This window comes from Orbicella faveolata, unplaced genomic scaffold (genome assembly GCF_042242905.1).
Source record: "Orbicella faveolata isolate gen_17 unplaced genomic scaffold, um_ofav_v1 contig_1, whole genome shotgun sequence".
Taxonomy (NCBI): domain Eukaryota; kingdom Metazoa; phylum Cnidaria; class Anthozoa; order Scleractinia; family Merulinidae; genus Orbicella; species Orbicella faveolata.
This window is the reverse complement of record NW_028301536.1, coordinates 18,195,183-18,211,039: the sequence shown is the minus strand read 5'-3', so window position 1 is coordinate 18,211,039 and position 15,857 is coordinate 18,195,183. Positions and strand designations below refer to the sequence as shown.

Genomic DNA, 15,857 nt, shown 5'->3' with positions numbered 1-15,857 from the left:
TTTAGTTACAAAGTTTGACCCACCTCGACATTAAAGCTGAGCATTTTGTCACTTATGCCCTCCCACCTTTTCGCCGATCAAACTCTGAAGAAAGAATTTAATTCCGACAGCAATCCCTCTCCTGAGTAGAAGATAAATAAGAGGTTCTAATAATACGTAAAGTCAAAGAGGCAATTCACCTTAGCGCATGAAGGTGTTAAAAAATGGTCAAAATCTCTAAAGTTTCCTTAAATAAACAGAAAACCCACTGGTCGAGGAAAAAGAACAAGAAAAAGTTATCTGGGTTATGAGGAATGCAAGAGGAATTTTTTCCAAGGTGTGGCGATGTGTGAGCTTGGGAAAATAATTCCTTTTGCACCCAGGGTACTGTGATCAATACCCAAATAAGAAAACGTAACAGCACCGAATCTTTTGTGGTTCTTCTGCCTAACTTATTTGGAACCGGCCTATCGCCCTGACTGACTGTGTGATTTTTCGGAAAATATTTCCAGCTTTCGTTTTAAGGATGGTGTTAAGAAGTTTGAAGATGTCTTTCGAGTCTGCGATGAAAAGACGTTTGATAACTTGAACTGGCAGGAAGCTCTGCCTTTGGGAGTCAGTACATTAATGAAGCTACAATTGAAAAGGTAAAAGCAATCAGTGCTAAGGCAGCTAAAGGAGCCCCGTTATATCAAGACTCAGTGATAAAATGATGTGCTGAAAGACACGTTCAAGGGTTTATTATGCAAAGCAACTTAATCAGATGCCAGAACCGTGAACTCAAAACTCAGTTAAAGAAAACCAAGAAGAAAGAAAGAAGTAAAAAATTAATTAGAAAGCGATTGTGCTTCATAGCATGGTTTTTTGATTCCCATTGATTCTGCTTGCCCAAACCGCCCAGGTAAGCCCAAGGTAAGCCCAAGGTAAGCCCAAGGTAAGCCCAAGGTAAGCCCAAGGTAAGCCCAAGGTAAGCCCAAGGTTTCCTTAAGCCCCAGCCAAACGATCACAACATTTCAACGCAACATATCACAACGCTTAATATTGCTGGAAGCAACATGTTGCGCACGTTTGGCCACCCTGTTGCTACGTGTTGCGACATGTTGGGTGTTGTTGGCTCGAATTTGAAAATGGAATTCGAATTTGTGGATGTTGCATGATGTTGTAGTCGTTTGGCCGGGTTCGTGCAACAATGTTGGTCCCGGGCATGCGCAATGTTCCGGCTGTCATTTCTAGTATCAATAATGTCACACATATACAACTAGTTATTTTATAAGTTTCATTCTTTGCTTAAAATAATGTCTTTTGTCACTGTCTTTTTTTAAATTTATTTTGTTTCAATGGACTTGTATTTTATAATTTTCCTGCTTTCCTACTGTTCGGTGTTTCGTATTATATTCTTACCACTAAATTAGCTTATATGTGTTGTAGTTTGCACTGTGGTCCTTCAAACAGAAAAAAGCTGAGTTACATTCAGTGGTTCGAACTCTGTTCTCGTAACAGTTCTTGTCGCACCACCGAGCTACGCTGAAACCAGTGACTGAACAAAAGATTGTGTGACTAGCCCAGGGAACGTCTACATTCGAGGCAGTCTCCTTCATTTTCATTTCAAATATAGTGGACCCTGCATTGAGCGTCATTTTACGATCATAAAAAGGCATAAGCAAATGCAGAACGAAAATATGTTCTGATTGATCTCTCTCGCAAGATTCCACTTGAATTTAAAAAAACAGGTGTGTTCCTATGCACTAATCACGTGTAAGTATCAATGCGACTGATCAAAGTTCAATGTCCATACTTTTTTTTTTGGCAACCTCTGCATCAAAACCAACAACAAAATAGACAATAATAGGTATAGGTTACCTTAGACGTTTTAGACTACGAGTAGTCCCTCTTTCGCTTAGTCCGTCGTGCGTGACGCGAAAGAAAACTGCGAGAAAGAAATGGCCGCGCGAAATCCTGGGGGGCGAGGAGCGCGCGAGACCATACTGAGGAGCACGCACGTGATAACAGAGGTGAAACAACCAGGGGCGCACTTTCGATCGACAGCGCAATTACCCCTTACGTTAATTAGGCAGAAAACAAACCACCTTTTTAAAACCAAACAGGAAAGCTAATGCTTTCGTGAGAGTTTTTCGCAGATCAAGCGCTACCTGGCCATGTAGTCTGTACTTATATACTGACTATATCGTTAAGGCTTTTAGGGATACTCAACACACCACCCCAAATAGACCCTGAAGTGTCAAAGGAAAGACATTTAATTGGAAAGGCTTCTTACCCATCAATGGTTAAGAAAATACAAACAAACAAGCAAACCGTGTTTCCAGACATTTATCAAACTCTTCCCTAGGGAACCATCCCCTCACCCTTTTCGCTACATAAAATAAAAGGGCTGTATTTACTGGGGCACCAAATTTTTTGTGTGCACTTTGCACGTTTCACAAAGTTCATATTGTTCCTTGTTTTCCATTAGTTATCTTTCAATCTGAGTAAAACATTACAATAGTTTTCTTTTGGGGGATCACATCTTTTGTCCACTCTGAAGTGACAAAATCACAACCGGATCGTTTCACGTTGGCATTTGAAGCAGAAACGTCACTTAGCAGGTATATATCTATAACAAAGTTCACAGAAAAAGAGAAAACCACTGGAACCAGGGTTGCCATACATGGACAACTGATGTACAATATAGCTCCCTTTGCTTATGAGAGTTAAGGTAAGATTACAAAGTAAAGATTCAAGAAAGGACACGCATCATTTTCATACGGTGCGCAGACATTTCAGGTAATAGCCACAGCAGTAAGTTACTTGGCAACAGGTGCTTCATTTTATGATGTCTGTTTTTATTGGAACTGAACGCTTAGATAATTACTTAAATTTTGATAGCATAGACTGCGATACAACATTTCATTTTTTAACTTATTTGAGCTTTTTAACCTACTGTAAGCGGTATTCCTCTACCATCATACTTGACTCAGTCTCATTGATTAGAAGTGACTGTGTGCGAACGCGACCTATTGTCAGTAGCATAATTCTTTAGCGCGAGGTCTCAGTGCGCCGTGGCTGAATAACTGCAGCTAAATGCTGCTGTGCTTCCTTGATAACCCATTAAACCTCATCCTTAGTACAGCAGGTATTGATAATAATTTCAAATTTGTACACTGGGATTACATGTAAGACCATTTAGAGTCCGCTGTTTCTTCAAGTTTGCAGTCATTCCATTTTACTTTTGGAAATTAATAGAATACCCTCCAGAACTCGGATCTTGTTGAAGTTTGAAATTGTCCGTGGACAAGCCGAAGGGTCGTAGGAAAACATTCCCCAGATCTTTAAGTTTTCCTGAGCAAAAGTGGAAACAACATGAAAATAAGTATAGCTACCTCAAAAATGAAACTAAATGTACCTCTCAAAACATTCACCATACAGTATTGAAGGCTGTTTTTGTTTTCCTTTGTTTTGTTTTTTTTTTTGCACCCTAGCTGAGGGAATCTTGCTAACAAGACTTGTCGCATACAGTCATGTTAATCACTCTCCAGGATTATTCAGATTTTGGACCCAAGAAATGTACATGTATATCCCGAATATCGCAAAAATAGTTTAAAAACTCGACACTGCAAATTTTGTAACTACTCTTTTGAAAAAAAAATGATAAAAATAAAAATAAAAACTTGTTGGAATTGATACATGTATGTGCAGGTAGCATGGGGAAGTATTGTAAATTAACAACTAAATATTTATCCTCTAGTAAATACAGACCTATCATTTCCCCGAATATCCCGAAAATAATTTAAAAACTTGGTGCTGCAAATTTTGTAACCACTGTCTTTTTTCAAGAAAAAATATATCAAAATTGTTGAAATTGATACGTGCATGTAGCATGGGAAAGTATTGTAAATTAACAACTGGTGATATTTGTCTTATACAAACCTATCATTTCCCGAATATCCCCAAAATAATTTAAAAACTTGGTACTGCAAATTTTGTAACTACTGTCTTTTTTCAAGAAAAAATATATCAAAATTGTTGAAATTGATACGTGCATGTAGCATGGGAAAGTATTGTAAATTAACAACTGGTGATATTTGTCTTACACAGACCTATCATTTCCCGAATATCCCGAAAATAATTTAAAAACTTGGTACTGCAAATTTTGTAACTACTGTCTTTTTTCAAGAAAAAATATATCAAAATTGTTGAAATTGATACGTGCATGTAGCATGGGAAAGTATTGTAAATTAACAACTGGTGATATTTGTCTTATACAGACCTATCATTTCCTCTTTCATTTTCTCGTGCTTGACCTTGATTTCTTCAGGTAGTCTCTGCATAAAGAAAATAAAACAATAATAAAACACAGAACAATTTATGAACCATGCATGTGTCTGCTACATGTACACCACCTATGAAACAAGTATCACCAGTGGCGGATCCAGACCTTGAGCTAAGGAGGGGGTGCGGGACAGCGGTTTTTTTTTTTGCTTGCCTTGCCGACTTTTCTTCCTTCTGTGATTTTATCTTTTTTTACATGAAATAAGGGGGGGCCCTAGATCCGCCACTGAATTCACAAATACACACTCATGTCACAGACACTACACAACACATGTACGATTCGGCTCTTCATTCTGACAACTAACTATTCTATAATCCCCAAATGATACATGTATTGTAGCATAAGAATCTACTACCTACAGTATTTCTTCACTTACCATCAGAGCTTCTCTGGCCACATGAGAAGAGCGATCTGCATCAAACACTTTCTGGTAATCTTATAACATGGATGAGAAATTTAAATAACAAATGAGTGGGAATTGTCTACATTAATATAGCCATGAATCTTTACTTTTTCCTAAAAGATTGCTATTTTCTGCTTTATCACAGTTCCTCAGATAATTCAATTAACATCATTATCATGATGCATTATCATCCTGCATTATATGCATAGCACAACCCCTAAAACATGAAAATATCGTTTCAGTTGGTATACAAGTGAGGTGACACTTATACATGTACATGTATGTTTTATGTTTTATCAAAGTTGTAAGCAGGTGAGAACTTCTTTAAGTTTTACCCTCCAAAGCCTCTTCCAATCTGTCCTCATGTTCAAAGCATTGAGCTCTTCTAAGTCTCACTTTAAGGTATTCCGGGTTAAGGTCCAGGGCTAGAGAACGAAAAGCAAATAAATGCTAAGGCTTAGTGGCTAGGAAATTATCCAGGTAGTTACATACATGTATAGTCACTAGGCTACAGTACCGAACAAATATTAGTTGTCACTCCATACTCGATACTCACAAGGACTGAGTATAGACTCTTGATAGCATTCTCTATGAGTTACAGTCGGTAACAATGTAGCTCAATAACATGTAGTCTTTCAAGGAATCACTGAAGAGACAAGCTCAATCATTATTTTCTTGATCTCACAAGACTTTATTCTTGACTCAATTCTCACTAATTGATTCCTGATACTCGATTCTCATAAGAATCAAGTATTGTGTATTGAGTCTTGATCCTTGACTTGAAAGAGACTGTCAACTTACATTTGCCTGCTACTGTATCAATGAACAAGCACAAGCAGGTAAATCCATACTACAGCCAAGAAGTGTTACAGAAGAAATATCAAGTTGTAAGAAGAATAATTACAATACACTGAGTTCATTGAAGTTGTAAAGGAGAAACTCATGGGAATTTTCAACTTAGAAATCCATAATCAGTAATCTCTACCATGTACCTTTTGTGCAGTCATCTATTGCCTCTTTATGTTGGTCCTACAAATAATTAAGTCAACAACTTCAGAGTAAGTCCCAATTTAAGCGGGTAGAGCATAAAATGATATGGACATTAATAACACTTGCAGTCAGCATCAGTTGGTATATATACACAATATAACTGTAGATGAGCATCTCACTTTTTAAAAATAACACTTTGCATGTCTTCTGTTGTCAATCTCAGACTATGGGGAAACATGTCTTTAAATGAACAGTCACTTAAGAGCAACCATCTCAATATTGCCTTGAGGGGTGCAAAATGACAAACAATTGAAAATCCTCAAACTCAGCCAGAATGTAGGTCTAGTGGAACTATACTGTACATGCATTCCAATTTTTTTGAAAAAAATTACCCTAAGTTCAATCAGATTTTTTTGAGGTGCACACCAGCAGCTCTCACATCAGTTTTCAAGGCCTGAGTTGTTTACAACACATGACTTCAAAGACTTGATAGATCATCGCAGTTATATACACAACTTAAGCAGTCGTGAAATTAATGCCTGAAAAAAATTCAGGCCTGAACAGGATTTGCACCCATGACCTCTGCGATACCGGTGCAGTGCGCTACCAACTGAGCTATCAAGCCAACTGGGAGCTGGTCACATTGTGAGTTTGTAATATACCTGTAGATGGTGAAGAATGCAAGTGAATATACGAAATGTCATATATTTGAAGTGCAGAGAAAGATATGAAGACATGATTGATCATCGCAGTTATACACACAACTTAAGCAGTTGTGAAATTAACGCCTGAAAAAAATTCAGGCCTGAATTTCTTTTCAGGCGTTAATTTCACAGCTGCTTAAGTTTTGTACATAACTGTGATGATCAATCATGTCTTCATACATGTATCTTTCTCCACAGTTCAAATATATGATATTTTGCATATTCACTTGCACATGACTTCAAAATTACCAACAAATAAACAAAAAGATATTATTCAAACAGATAAATACAATTATTATTATTATTCAAAAGATGATAGATTGCTTAACAATTTGAATGTTATATATTAAATAATTTGGCTGTACAGACAAGAATTTTTTAAAAATTTTTTAAAAATTTTTTTTAATTATATTATTTTTAGTTTTTGGCTTATTTTACTGATTTTGGTGTGACTAAAACTGGCTAAATTGCAAGCAGAAATAAACAACTTGATACATGACATGGTATCATAAAAATAGAAGCCAAAGAATGAGCACCCTTGTTCTTGAAATATTTGCAACAAAATTTTTGGGCAACTTAAAGTGGCCGAACACAATTTCCGCGCATGCTCTTGCTAATGCCATTCAGCGCACGCACAAGGATTACACAAAGCAACCTTGGCGTCGATACAGCAATTATTTTATTTGGTCAATGCCCTCGCTATCTGCACTTTTTTTTTCTTCATAATTGAACAAAGTGTATTTATGGCTTTACTCTTTTATCAAAAACGTATGTTAGAAAAGGTAACAATGCAAAGAACCCAGCAATTCTCAGATTTTTCTTTTTTACCGAAAGAACCCAGTGCAATGCAGCGCATGCATAGTAAGGCAAAAAATTGCGATTGAATGCAGAATAGCTTTCTTAGAAATACGCCTATTTCTTCAGAACCACTCGATAGAATTTTACGAAGTTTGGCCCGAAAATACTTTAGAAAACAAGTAACTGAAATATGGAAAAAAATTGAAAATTGACAGATGCGATTCTAGATATTCTAGTTAAACTTCTACAAGTGATAATTAAAGATCCCTCTGTTTAACCATTATTAAAATAGTGCTAACTTGTGAGCATTGTTACAATCTTGTTGCAAGCAAATGAAAAAGAAAATCTAACGACTAGATTTTCTGCAAAGAAACAGGACTGATTTTGAAGGCCTGTTTATATTTATTCATGTTTTGGCAATGGCACATACGTCAGCCTAGCTATCAAAAATCCGAAGTTTGTGTTGTTAACTTGCGTGTAGCTATTTTTGGTGACTAAAGGATCAAGCGTTTTAGAGAAAAAGGAGATTGAAACACAGGTATCAAAACTGTGTTCCGCCACCTTAAACAAGGAAATTTGACAACCCCAACTGGAAGTGGTACTGGGCTCAAAAATCCTCATTTCATGTCACTGTATTCTGATCGATAAAATGGTTCAGGGAGAGTTAAAAAATCTCACTTATTGAACTTAGTAAGAATAATTTTTTTATATATATATTACATGTAAATAGTTCCACTAGAGCTACATTCTGGCCATTTTTGCAGATTTTCGATTTTTTTTCATTTTGCACTAGTCTTCCTCGGGCAATGACCGCTCTTAAATTCCTAGGGAATAAGAGATTAAGACTTTTGTTAATGGAGTGGAAGTCATTTCATTTTCTTTATTAACATATTTCTGTATGGCAAATGTTTCGGGGGGAGGAGAAATATTCAATGGAATATTTGACAAATCATAGTACATGTACATGTAACTTTAAAAAGTATGATCTTGCAAGAGAGAATTCACATCTATAAATGAAGCCGGTCTGTAGTTACAGTGTACTTGTAATGTGAGGAACCTAGTAACATGCATGTGGTAAAAACATTTCTCATACCATTTTGACTAGACAAGCTGCTCTGTTTGCATGGAATACAGATTTTTCCTTAGCAAAATCATTTGGACAGATCATTATTGCATTTGTGTATAACTCTTTAGCTTCAGGATATTCTAAATCAAAACAGAATAATATCAAAGTCAGGATAATGACTATACACTTGGAACATATTTAGTCCAATAATCATGTGTAGATCCATGAAATGCATGCACATGTATCTCTACTTGCCCCAACTACTTTGAAATAACCAGGGAAAGGGAGGTTACAAAAAGAAAAAGTTCTAAAGATACATGTAAGTATGAAGTTGAACTAGAACTTCCAATGGGGTGGGGGGTTTCAAAACAAAACACCTTCGTTATAGCAGTACATGTTGTATATTGATATATTTTCTGTATTCCATTTTTTTGACCCATAAAGATGCTGCCAGCAATAAGTGGGAAATAGACTTTCAAAACTATGCAGTATTTAAAAATATAAGCTTCACACAAAACCAAGGTCTCTCTCCAATCTTGCTGGTCCCTGGAAGGACACGTACAGTACTACAACTTGCCCAAGGCTAACAGTTACATGCACAACATGTGTATAACTACAAATGTAAGATGACAGTGTGCAGAGAAAGTCGGGTAGCCTGAGGCTTGTGGATTTTGCAGTTGAGCTGGTGGATTCTTTTACTTGATGAGCAAATGAAGTTTTTTTAGGAGTAAAATTCAAATTAAAAAAGTACTGTAAGAGAACAATTTAATTCATTGTTTTGATCTTAATTCTTAATTATTCACAATTAATTGTGCTAGTGTGAACATTTTTGGGGGGCTAGTGAAAATGGCTGCTGGGCTAGTATTCATGTACATGTTACCGCTTGCCCAAAGGGCAAGTTGGAAATCTGGATTGTTTACCATTTACACAGAGAAGCCGGTTTGGTGTGTGAAAATGGTAAGCAAAAATCCCTGATGGTATTGTAAGTTACATTCAGTTTGGCAACTTAACATTTACTCAGAAATCCCCAATTTACTGAAAGAGTCCAGGACAAGTTTGAACTACCTTTCAAGACATTCTGTTTAGTTCGAAAATTCCACGTCAGTCAAGCCAAATTTGTCTTTCCATTTACACTCTGACTGAATTGTCTGGAATTTTTGGGTAAATAGTACACAATATTGGTTTTTGTTGCACTCAGGGTAACTGTTTATAATTTGTAAAAGTTGTCTTTTAAAGTGAGTTGTCTGTAAGGGGGTTAGGAATAGGGAGTTACATGTAAGAGTAAAGGGATCAAAATAAAACAAAAAGTGATAATTATATAACAGTTAGTATTTTGCTTACCAGATCTCTTAAAGTAGTCATTGCCTTTGGCTTTATAATCTAGTGCCTGTGTCCTTCTTTCCTTTCATAAAAAAATAAAATGTCTGATCACAAAAGATTATTATTACTCTTCTAAATGCACTTCTTGAAAATAACACTAAAATGAGCTGTAAAAAAGGAAGGGAAGAGCTCAGAGGAGTTGCTGGCCAGTAAGAAAGTGAATTCCCCTAGTTTTAAGAAATAGCAGGATGCTGGAGCAGGATTAAGGTTGGTTTTCACTAGTCCACAAGCATAACCATAAGCATGATACTATGCTCAGATGCAGTAGGGAGCTGTTAAAGCAACATGTATCTACATGTAGAGTCTTTTTTGAAGAAATTGTCCTAACAAAGGCAGTAGTTATCAACATCTTAAGCTGCAAGCAGCCTCTCTTTTGCTTGAAAATCCAAGGGAAGAACGCAAAACAAGTGAGCGTGCAGGTGTGACATGCGAGTGGTGAAGCCACGAGCCGCAAGTAGCATAGGCATTGGAAGATGAGTGAAAAGAGAGACTACAATAGTTTCATACAGCATTGACAGTTATAATCAAAATTACGATGAAAACGTTCGCTGGCTAAAAAATTTCAAAAAAGTAATTTTGATTATGTCTCATCCTGGCTGCGCATCAATCTTTAATTGACAGCTCTGCCCATTTTTTTCTCAATTTTTTGCGCAAATCACCCAAAGCTGTATCTGGTGAAATGTGATGAGTGGTTCAACAGCAAAGAAGCTTTTATTACTCAAGGAGAGCAGCCATCAGTATCTGAGGTTTGTTTCTGTGCAAGCGTTAAGGAACCTTGTGAAATCTTGAGCCAAGCAAGACAAAGATAAACATGGTATCCAAGATAAGGAGCAACATTACTTGCAACAGCATTAATCAGACCTAGCATCACCTGAATGCCAGTAACCAACTTGTACGGAATGGAGAGGGCAAATGGAGAGCTTAAGGTTACTCCAAACCTTTGCAGGTGTCCTCCAGAAAAAATCGCATATGAGGTTTTCAAGGAATCCCCCACAAATTACATATCAATAGAAGGGTTATGAAATGTAGAATTCAATAAAATTATCTTCTGTTTTGCAGATTGCTTTCCTAAGGTGACAGAAGCCATAAACGGCAAATTGACCGACTGAAATTCTGGCAAATTTAATGCAATCGTTCATGCAAAATAACTGAGCAGTGTTAATCACAAAGAATCAATCTCTCAAAGTGTGTCAGTATTTTCTTTTATTTCTTTTGGTTACCTTTTTATAGATCTGTCAAGTTCCACTATCGAAAAATTCGCATGACGTGTTGCATTAGAGTCCGCCATGAGAAAAGTATTTAAAATAAAAGAATTCGCCAACATGATTTTGTTCCTTATCTATCAGTAAAATAATGTTCTGGCCAAATTTCACGGAAAACCATCGATTCTACGTACCCTTTTAATTCATATAAAGAGGAGGGATTAAAACTCTCAAAAAACAAGTGCAATTTTTTGCTTTCTAAAGATTTATAAATGTGTCACGTCTACTCGGAGGGAGATGTCAACCTTAAAAAGCCGCCAGCCGATGAAATAACAAAACCCCTAGCATTCACAGTATGCAAACTTGAGCTTCGTGGGAAAGCGATAGTGTTACAGTCACATCTTAGGCGCACATGTTTTAGGTCGGTAGTCAACGATAATGCGCAAAACAGAAAGAAAGTGATGTGCAACAAAACAAAAAGAAACTAAGGAGCAATTGCCAAAGCATGTTTACAAGGAGTCACTCTTGACGGACATGAAATCTAACATTGAAAGTATTTGACAAAGGATCTCCGGATTAAGCCGTTTACTACGAAAAGGACGCTGAGGAGTCCATGCCTTTCGGGCATTATGACACCTTGACGGTTAATTAACTTTTATTACAAAAGTCTCTTTTCTCCCAAACTCGCGTGCATTTAAATATTTTATTTTCATTTTTTTTTTTTGGAAAATGTTACCTTAAATAATGAACTACAATTTGCTTGAAAAAAAGAAAATTTGGCAAAAGTGGCCCCACAAAGGTTTGGAGTAACCTTAAATTGTATCTTGTAACAGAAATGAGCTAATTAAGCAAACTACACTAAAACACATGGTAAATTACAGAAAAACAAGCATGAAGCATAAAACTAATAAAAAGGTCCAAAAATCTAAATTGAAAATAGTATGGCAAACGTACAAATGTCGCAAGCCACAGGAGTCAAACAGAAGGAGACAAACTTAACATGTTCTGAGTTTGGTGTGTGCTGCATGTCACTTAAACATGTAAAGGTTACTAACAGCAGAGATTGGGAAGGCCGTGCGCCATGTGCATATGGCACATAAAGCTACGAAATGATGCATTATGAAAGTACCTACCGGCCTACAACACGCCCTGGCCGCGAAACAGGAAGTAAAATATACACTATTTTGTGGAAAAGATTTTCATTTGTAAAATTTTCAGTGTAATGACAAATAAACACAGGAGAAATCCAGATGCCTTTGCTCTTTAATCGACATTATAAAAGCGTTTGTTTTGTTTCATCCCCAGACCTGTTACTTGGACTCTGCTCGCAAACGAGGTTCTTGCTCAATTCATGTGTTTTTTGTTTTCAAGGCGGATAGAATTGGCTGATTTGAATATGTTTTACATGCTACAATTAGCCAAATAATATGCCTCCGAAAGGGAAAGTTGCGAAATTGGAAAAGACTCAGAGATTGTTACCGTTTTGAACTACGAATGCCGAGTCCGCCACAACGAATTGTGATCCTGAAAGTAATGACCAAGGTGAAGTGTTTAAGCCTTCTAGTTCTGAGGAACGAAAAAAATTTTGGTTAACATTTCATTGACTATTAGAGAGCTACTGGTGTGTTATGTACTGTTCATTCATAGCTCAAGTTTTAGGTTATAAATGTAACATTACTTTTCACTCTAAATCTAAAACTGGGCATGTTTCAGCGATGTTGATGTCAGACTACTCGATGTGTTAAGTTTAATCAGTTCCAGTTCAGAATTTATAGTTTAACCTCAATGAAAGGTTAATATATAATTTGTGTTAGCTTTATTCTGTAACTGTACACTTAAACTGAGCTTGAAGTCCAGTAAAAAGTATAAAACTACAGAAATCAAGAATCACATATCATTTTATGGCCCATTTATTTACCTTATTAATGGCTCAAACTTTTTATAAATGGCCCATAACTTTCCAAAGCCATGGGCCATAGGCTCATTTGTCTGTTTTGCCTTCCCAATCCCTGTAACAGATGCGCATCATAACTTTATAGAACGGCCAATAGAATACTCCATCACCAGAGTGCCGAACTTCAGAAATGCTGTATGAAACTATTGCAGTCTCTCTTTTCACTCATCTAATCTACCGCCTGATTCATTTGCAGCTCAGGGCTTTGCATATCAAGCTCGTACACTCACAACCACTCACTTGTTCTGCATTCTTCTTTGGGTTCTTCCTCAGGGATTTTCAAGCAAAAGAGAGACTGCTCACAGTATATAAACATATGACTGTGTCAGGTTATCCTTACGTGCTAGTTAATAAAGGCACTTCATGAATGTCAAATTTTCACCCCTGAAAGGAAGTTGCATGTCTGCATGTCTGCATGCAGGCTAGAGAGTACTCTATAGCAAATATAGCACACTTTGTGGTAAATATGATTACAAAAGTACTGCATAACTTGTGATTGACTGCTGAGAGCAGGGAATTTATGTCTTTAATTTTTAATTTGCAATGCAGTCCAAATTTAGACGGATTTACACTGCCATGCTATTTGAAATTTTCTTTCTCATTGCACTTGTCGAAATGCTGATGCAATTTTCAGATAATTTCTAACATCACCAGTAGTCTAAATCCTTCTTAATATAGCTGTACTCTGCTCAGATTCGCACGATTATCTACAGTGTCTAACTACAGTGTCTAACTAAGCTCAATAACACTAATCAAACCTCTTTTTCTTCAGGAGACAGTCTTTCTTGCTCTTCAGCCACCTCCTCTTCTGGTTTTAGCTCATCATCATTTTCATTTCCACCCGGTGATGTCTCACAAGAGTCCATTTTCTCGTTCAATTCTTCGACAGCATCCTGAAATGTTTGACTTTCGGAATCCTCCCCGGAAAAATTAGCAATTACTTCTTCGACTATGTTAGCGTTTTCGAGTAATTTATACTTTTGCTCTCTAGTTTTGTCCGTTTTTGATTCTTCCCCAACATCTCCTTCGTTTTTTCTCTCTTTCCTCCGCAAAAGTTCGCTAACAGAATTCTTTCGTTCTTCAGAATCCTCGTCCATGTTGGACGCCATATTGAAAATGAGATAGTACGTCATATATTCGTCATGGAGTCGATGTCTATCCTGTGAATACCACGGGCATCTCGTGGGATCCCCGAGTGTTCACGTGCGAATGTGAAGTTACCCCTACGGCACCCCACGGTTTGCACGAGAGAAATTTTGTTGAAGAAACAGATGTTACCCAAGTTTAGTATAAACTATTGATACGAAACAATGATACGTAGCCAGTGTGTTGTACTTATTTATTTTATTTATTACTTATTTGTACTAACAATCAGTAATGGCAAAAAAAGAAATAAAAATATTAATTATAAACCATACGGTGAATCCGTACAGGAGACTATAACGCCATATGAAAACACCGTGCTATATAAATGTATCTAAAAAAGAAGAATAAAAATAAAGCACTCAGAAATTTGAAAATATAAAATATATAGACTTATCGTGGTTAGATATGTGAAATTTTAAAAAAACTAACTGCTAATTCGTCCGTTCTATGGTCTAGTGGAAGGAATTTTTCTAGGACAGATTCATACTAACTCATAAACTGTAAGTATTATATTAAAGCTGGGTGTGAAAGAAAGCAAAAGACATGTGATCGGAGTGGAAATGTTGGGAAGAACACAGCAGTTGACTCCGAATGCAAATGTGATGGACAAGGAACATTACAGCCATTCGAGGTGCGTGACTTGTAGATAAGGACACAGCAGTATTGAAGCATGTCGAGCACGTTTTACCACTGCATTCAGTTCATGACGTGATGAGAATTCAGAACATGCAGCTTGGTAAACATACATCTACTCGGCTTTGTAAAGCGTTGCTGACGTCACAAATGATGAAGTTAACGTGAGCAATGGGTTAATGGGCACATCACGAACAATACGTTAATAAAGTTTTTTCTCCATATTTCTGTAATGTAACCTTTTTAATCCCCCTTACAAGGACTTCCAGTGCAAAGAAAATGCTGAAAAATCAATATCGCTTGACTCAAATGACTAAAAGAACTTTGATGAAAAATGTAGAGTCTGAAAAATAGAAAAAAGGAAGAGAAGAAGAGATCGTGTGGCATTCTTCAGCTACCGACAAGAATTTAAAAAAAAAAATGCTATGAAGTGTCTTTAAATTGTCGTATGCAAATTTGAAGCCAAACACAGGACAGATAAAATCTTTGGCAGATGGTATACATACTGAAGTTCACAAACCATAGCTCTCTTATAAACTTGGTATCATGTTGCATTATATCAATCATTAAGTCATTTTTTTCAGGATGAAAAAAATTGGCTTCAATTCAAGAAAACCACAAAATAATCACAGTTTTCTGAGATAGAAACTCTGTGGACACCAAAAAGGTAAATAAATATTAATTAAGCAAACAGGAACACTGCGATATAAAGACGTGGGGGAGATTGAGAGTAAGATTACTTCAGATTACGAACAGCTAATTTGGATATTATTTTAGATTACTGAACTGTTTCGATATACAGATCTGTGACGTCAAGATGATGTCTTCTGAACGTTAAAACTACTGATAATAAGCTTTGCTCCTAATCTAAACCTACGTACTGAAAGTCAATTTCTTCACTGACGTATATATGCCTCTTTAAGAGATTCGCGTACTGACGTAGCATATATCACATTAATTCATGGAGCGAAATCCTAATTAATACTGATTGTAATGCATATATTTTCCCAACGCGAATATTGAGCCTCAGACACAACTCACCGACTTCACAAGAAAGAAGCCTTTTACAAGCTGTATGTAGACTTACAGATGGGGTATAAACTGGAATTAAACTATTCCAGGGAGTTTTGAATTGCAACACCTTCGATTTCTTCATAAAGATATTTTACCCAGAAGGCATTGCTTTGAAGCTTTCGTTTTCTGTTGTTGAACCTCGCAATTTGATTGGTCTCAGTATTTTTAATATATTTTTGCTACTGATTTGAATATAAGTGC

At 36.5% G+C, this 15,857-nt stretch overlaps 1 protein-coding gene across 1 annotated transcript; it reads right to left on the bottom strand.

Moving 5' to 3' along the window:
• Positions 1–2,798: 2,798 nt before the first annotated feature.
• LOC110045734 (tetratricopeptide repeat protein 1-like) lies at positions 2,799–13,962 on the bottom strand. Its single transcript, XM_020751357.2, has 8 exons — positions 13,562–13,962; positions 9,609–9,669; positions 8,295–8,407; positions 5,702–5,738; positions 5,045–5,134; positions 4,683–4,741; positions 4,244–4,298; positions 2,799–3,315 (listed from the first exon to the last, which is right to left on the bottom strand). The coding sequence occupies exons 1-8, from the start codon at positions 13,934–13,936 to the stop codon at positions 3,200–3,202; spliced, it is 906 nt and encodes a 301-aa protein (XP_020607016.1). The 5' UTR covers positions 13,937–13,962; the 3' UTR covers positions 2,799–3,199.
• Positions 13,963–15,857: the final 1,895 nt, after the last annotated feature.

Coding starts and splice junctions, on each gene's coding strand:
- LOC110045734 (XM_020751357.2), bottom strand. CDS start 13,936: ATGACGTACTATCTCATTTTCAATATGGCGTCCAACATGGACGAGGAT. Junction 5,739..8,294: donor CAGCTTGTCTAGTCAAAATG/GTATGAGAAATG, acceptor AATTATTTGTAG/GACCAACATAAAGAGGCAAT. Junction 4,299..4,682: donor TGGCCAGAGAAGCTCTGATG/GTAAGTGAAGAA, acceptor TTCTTTATGCAG/AGACTACCTGAAGAAATCAA.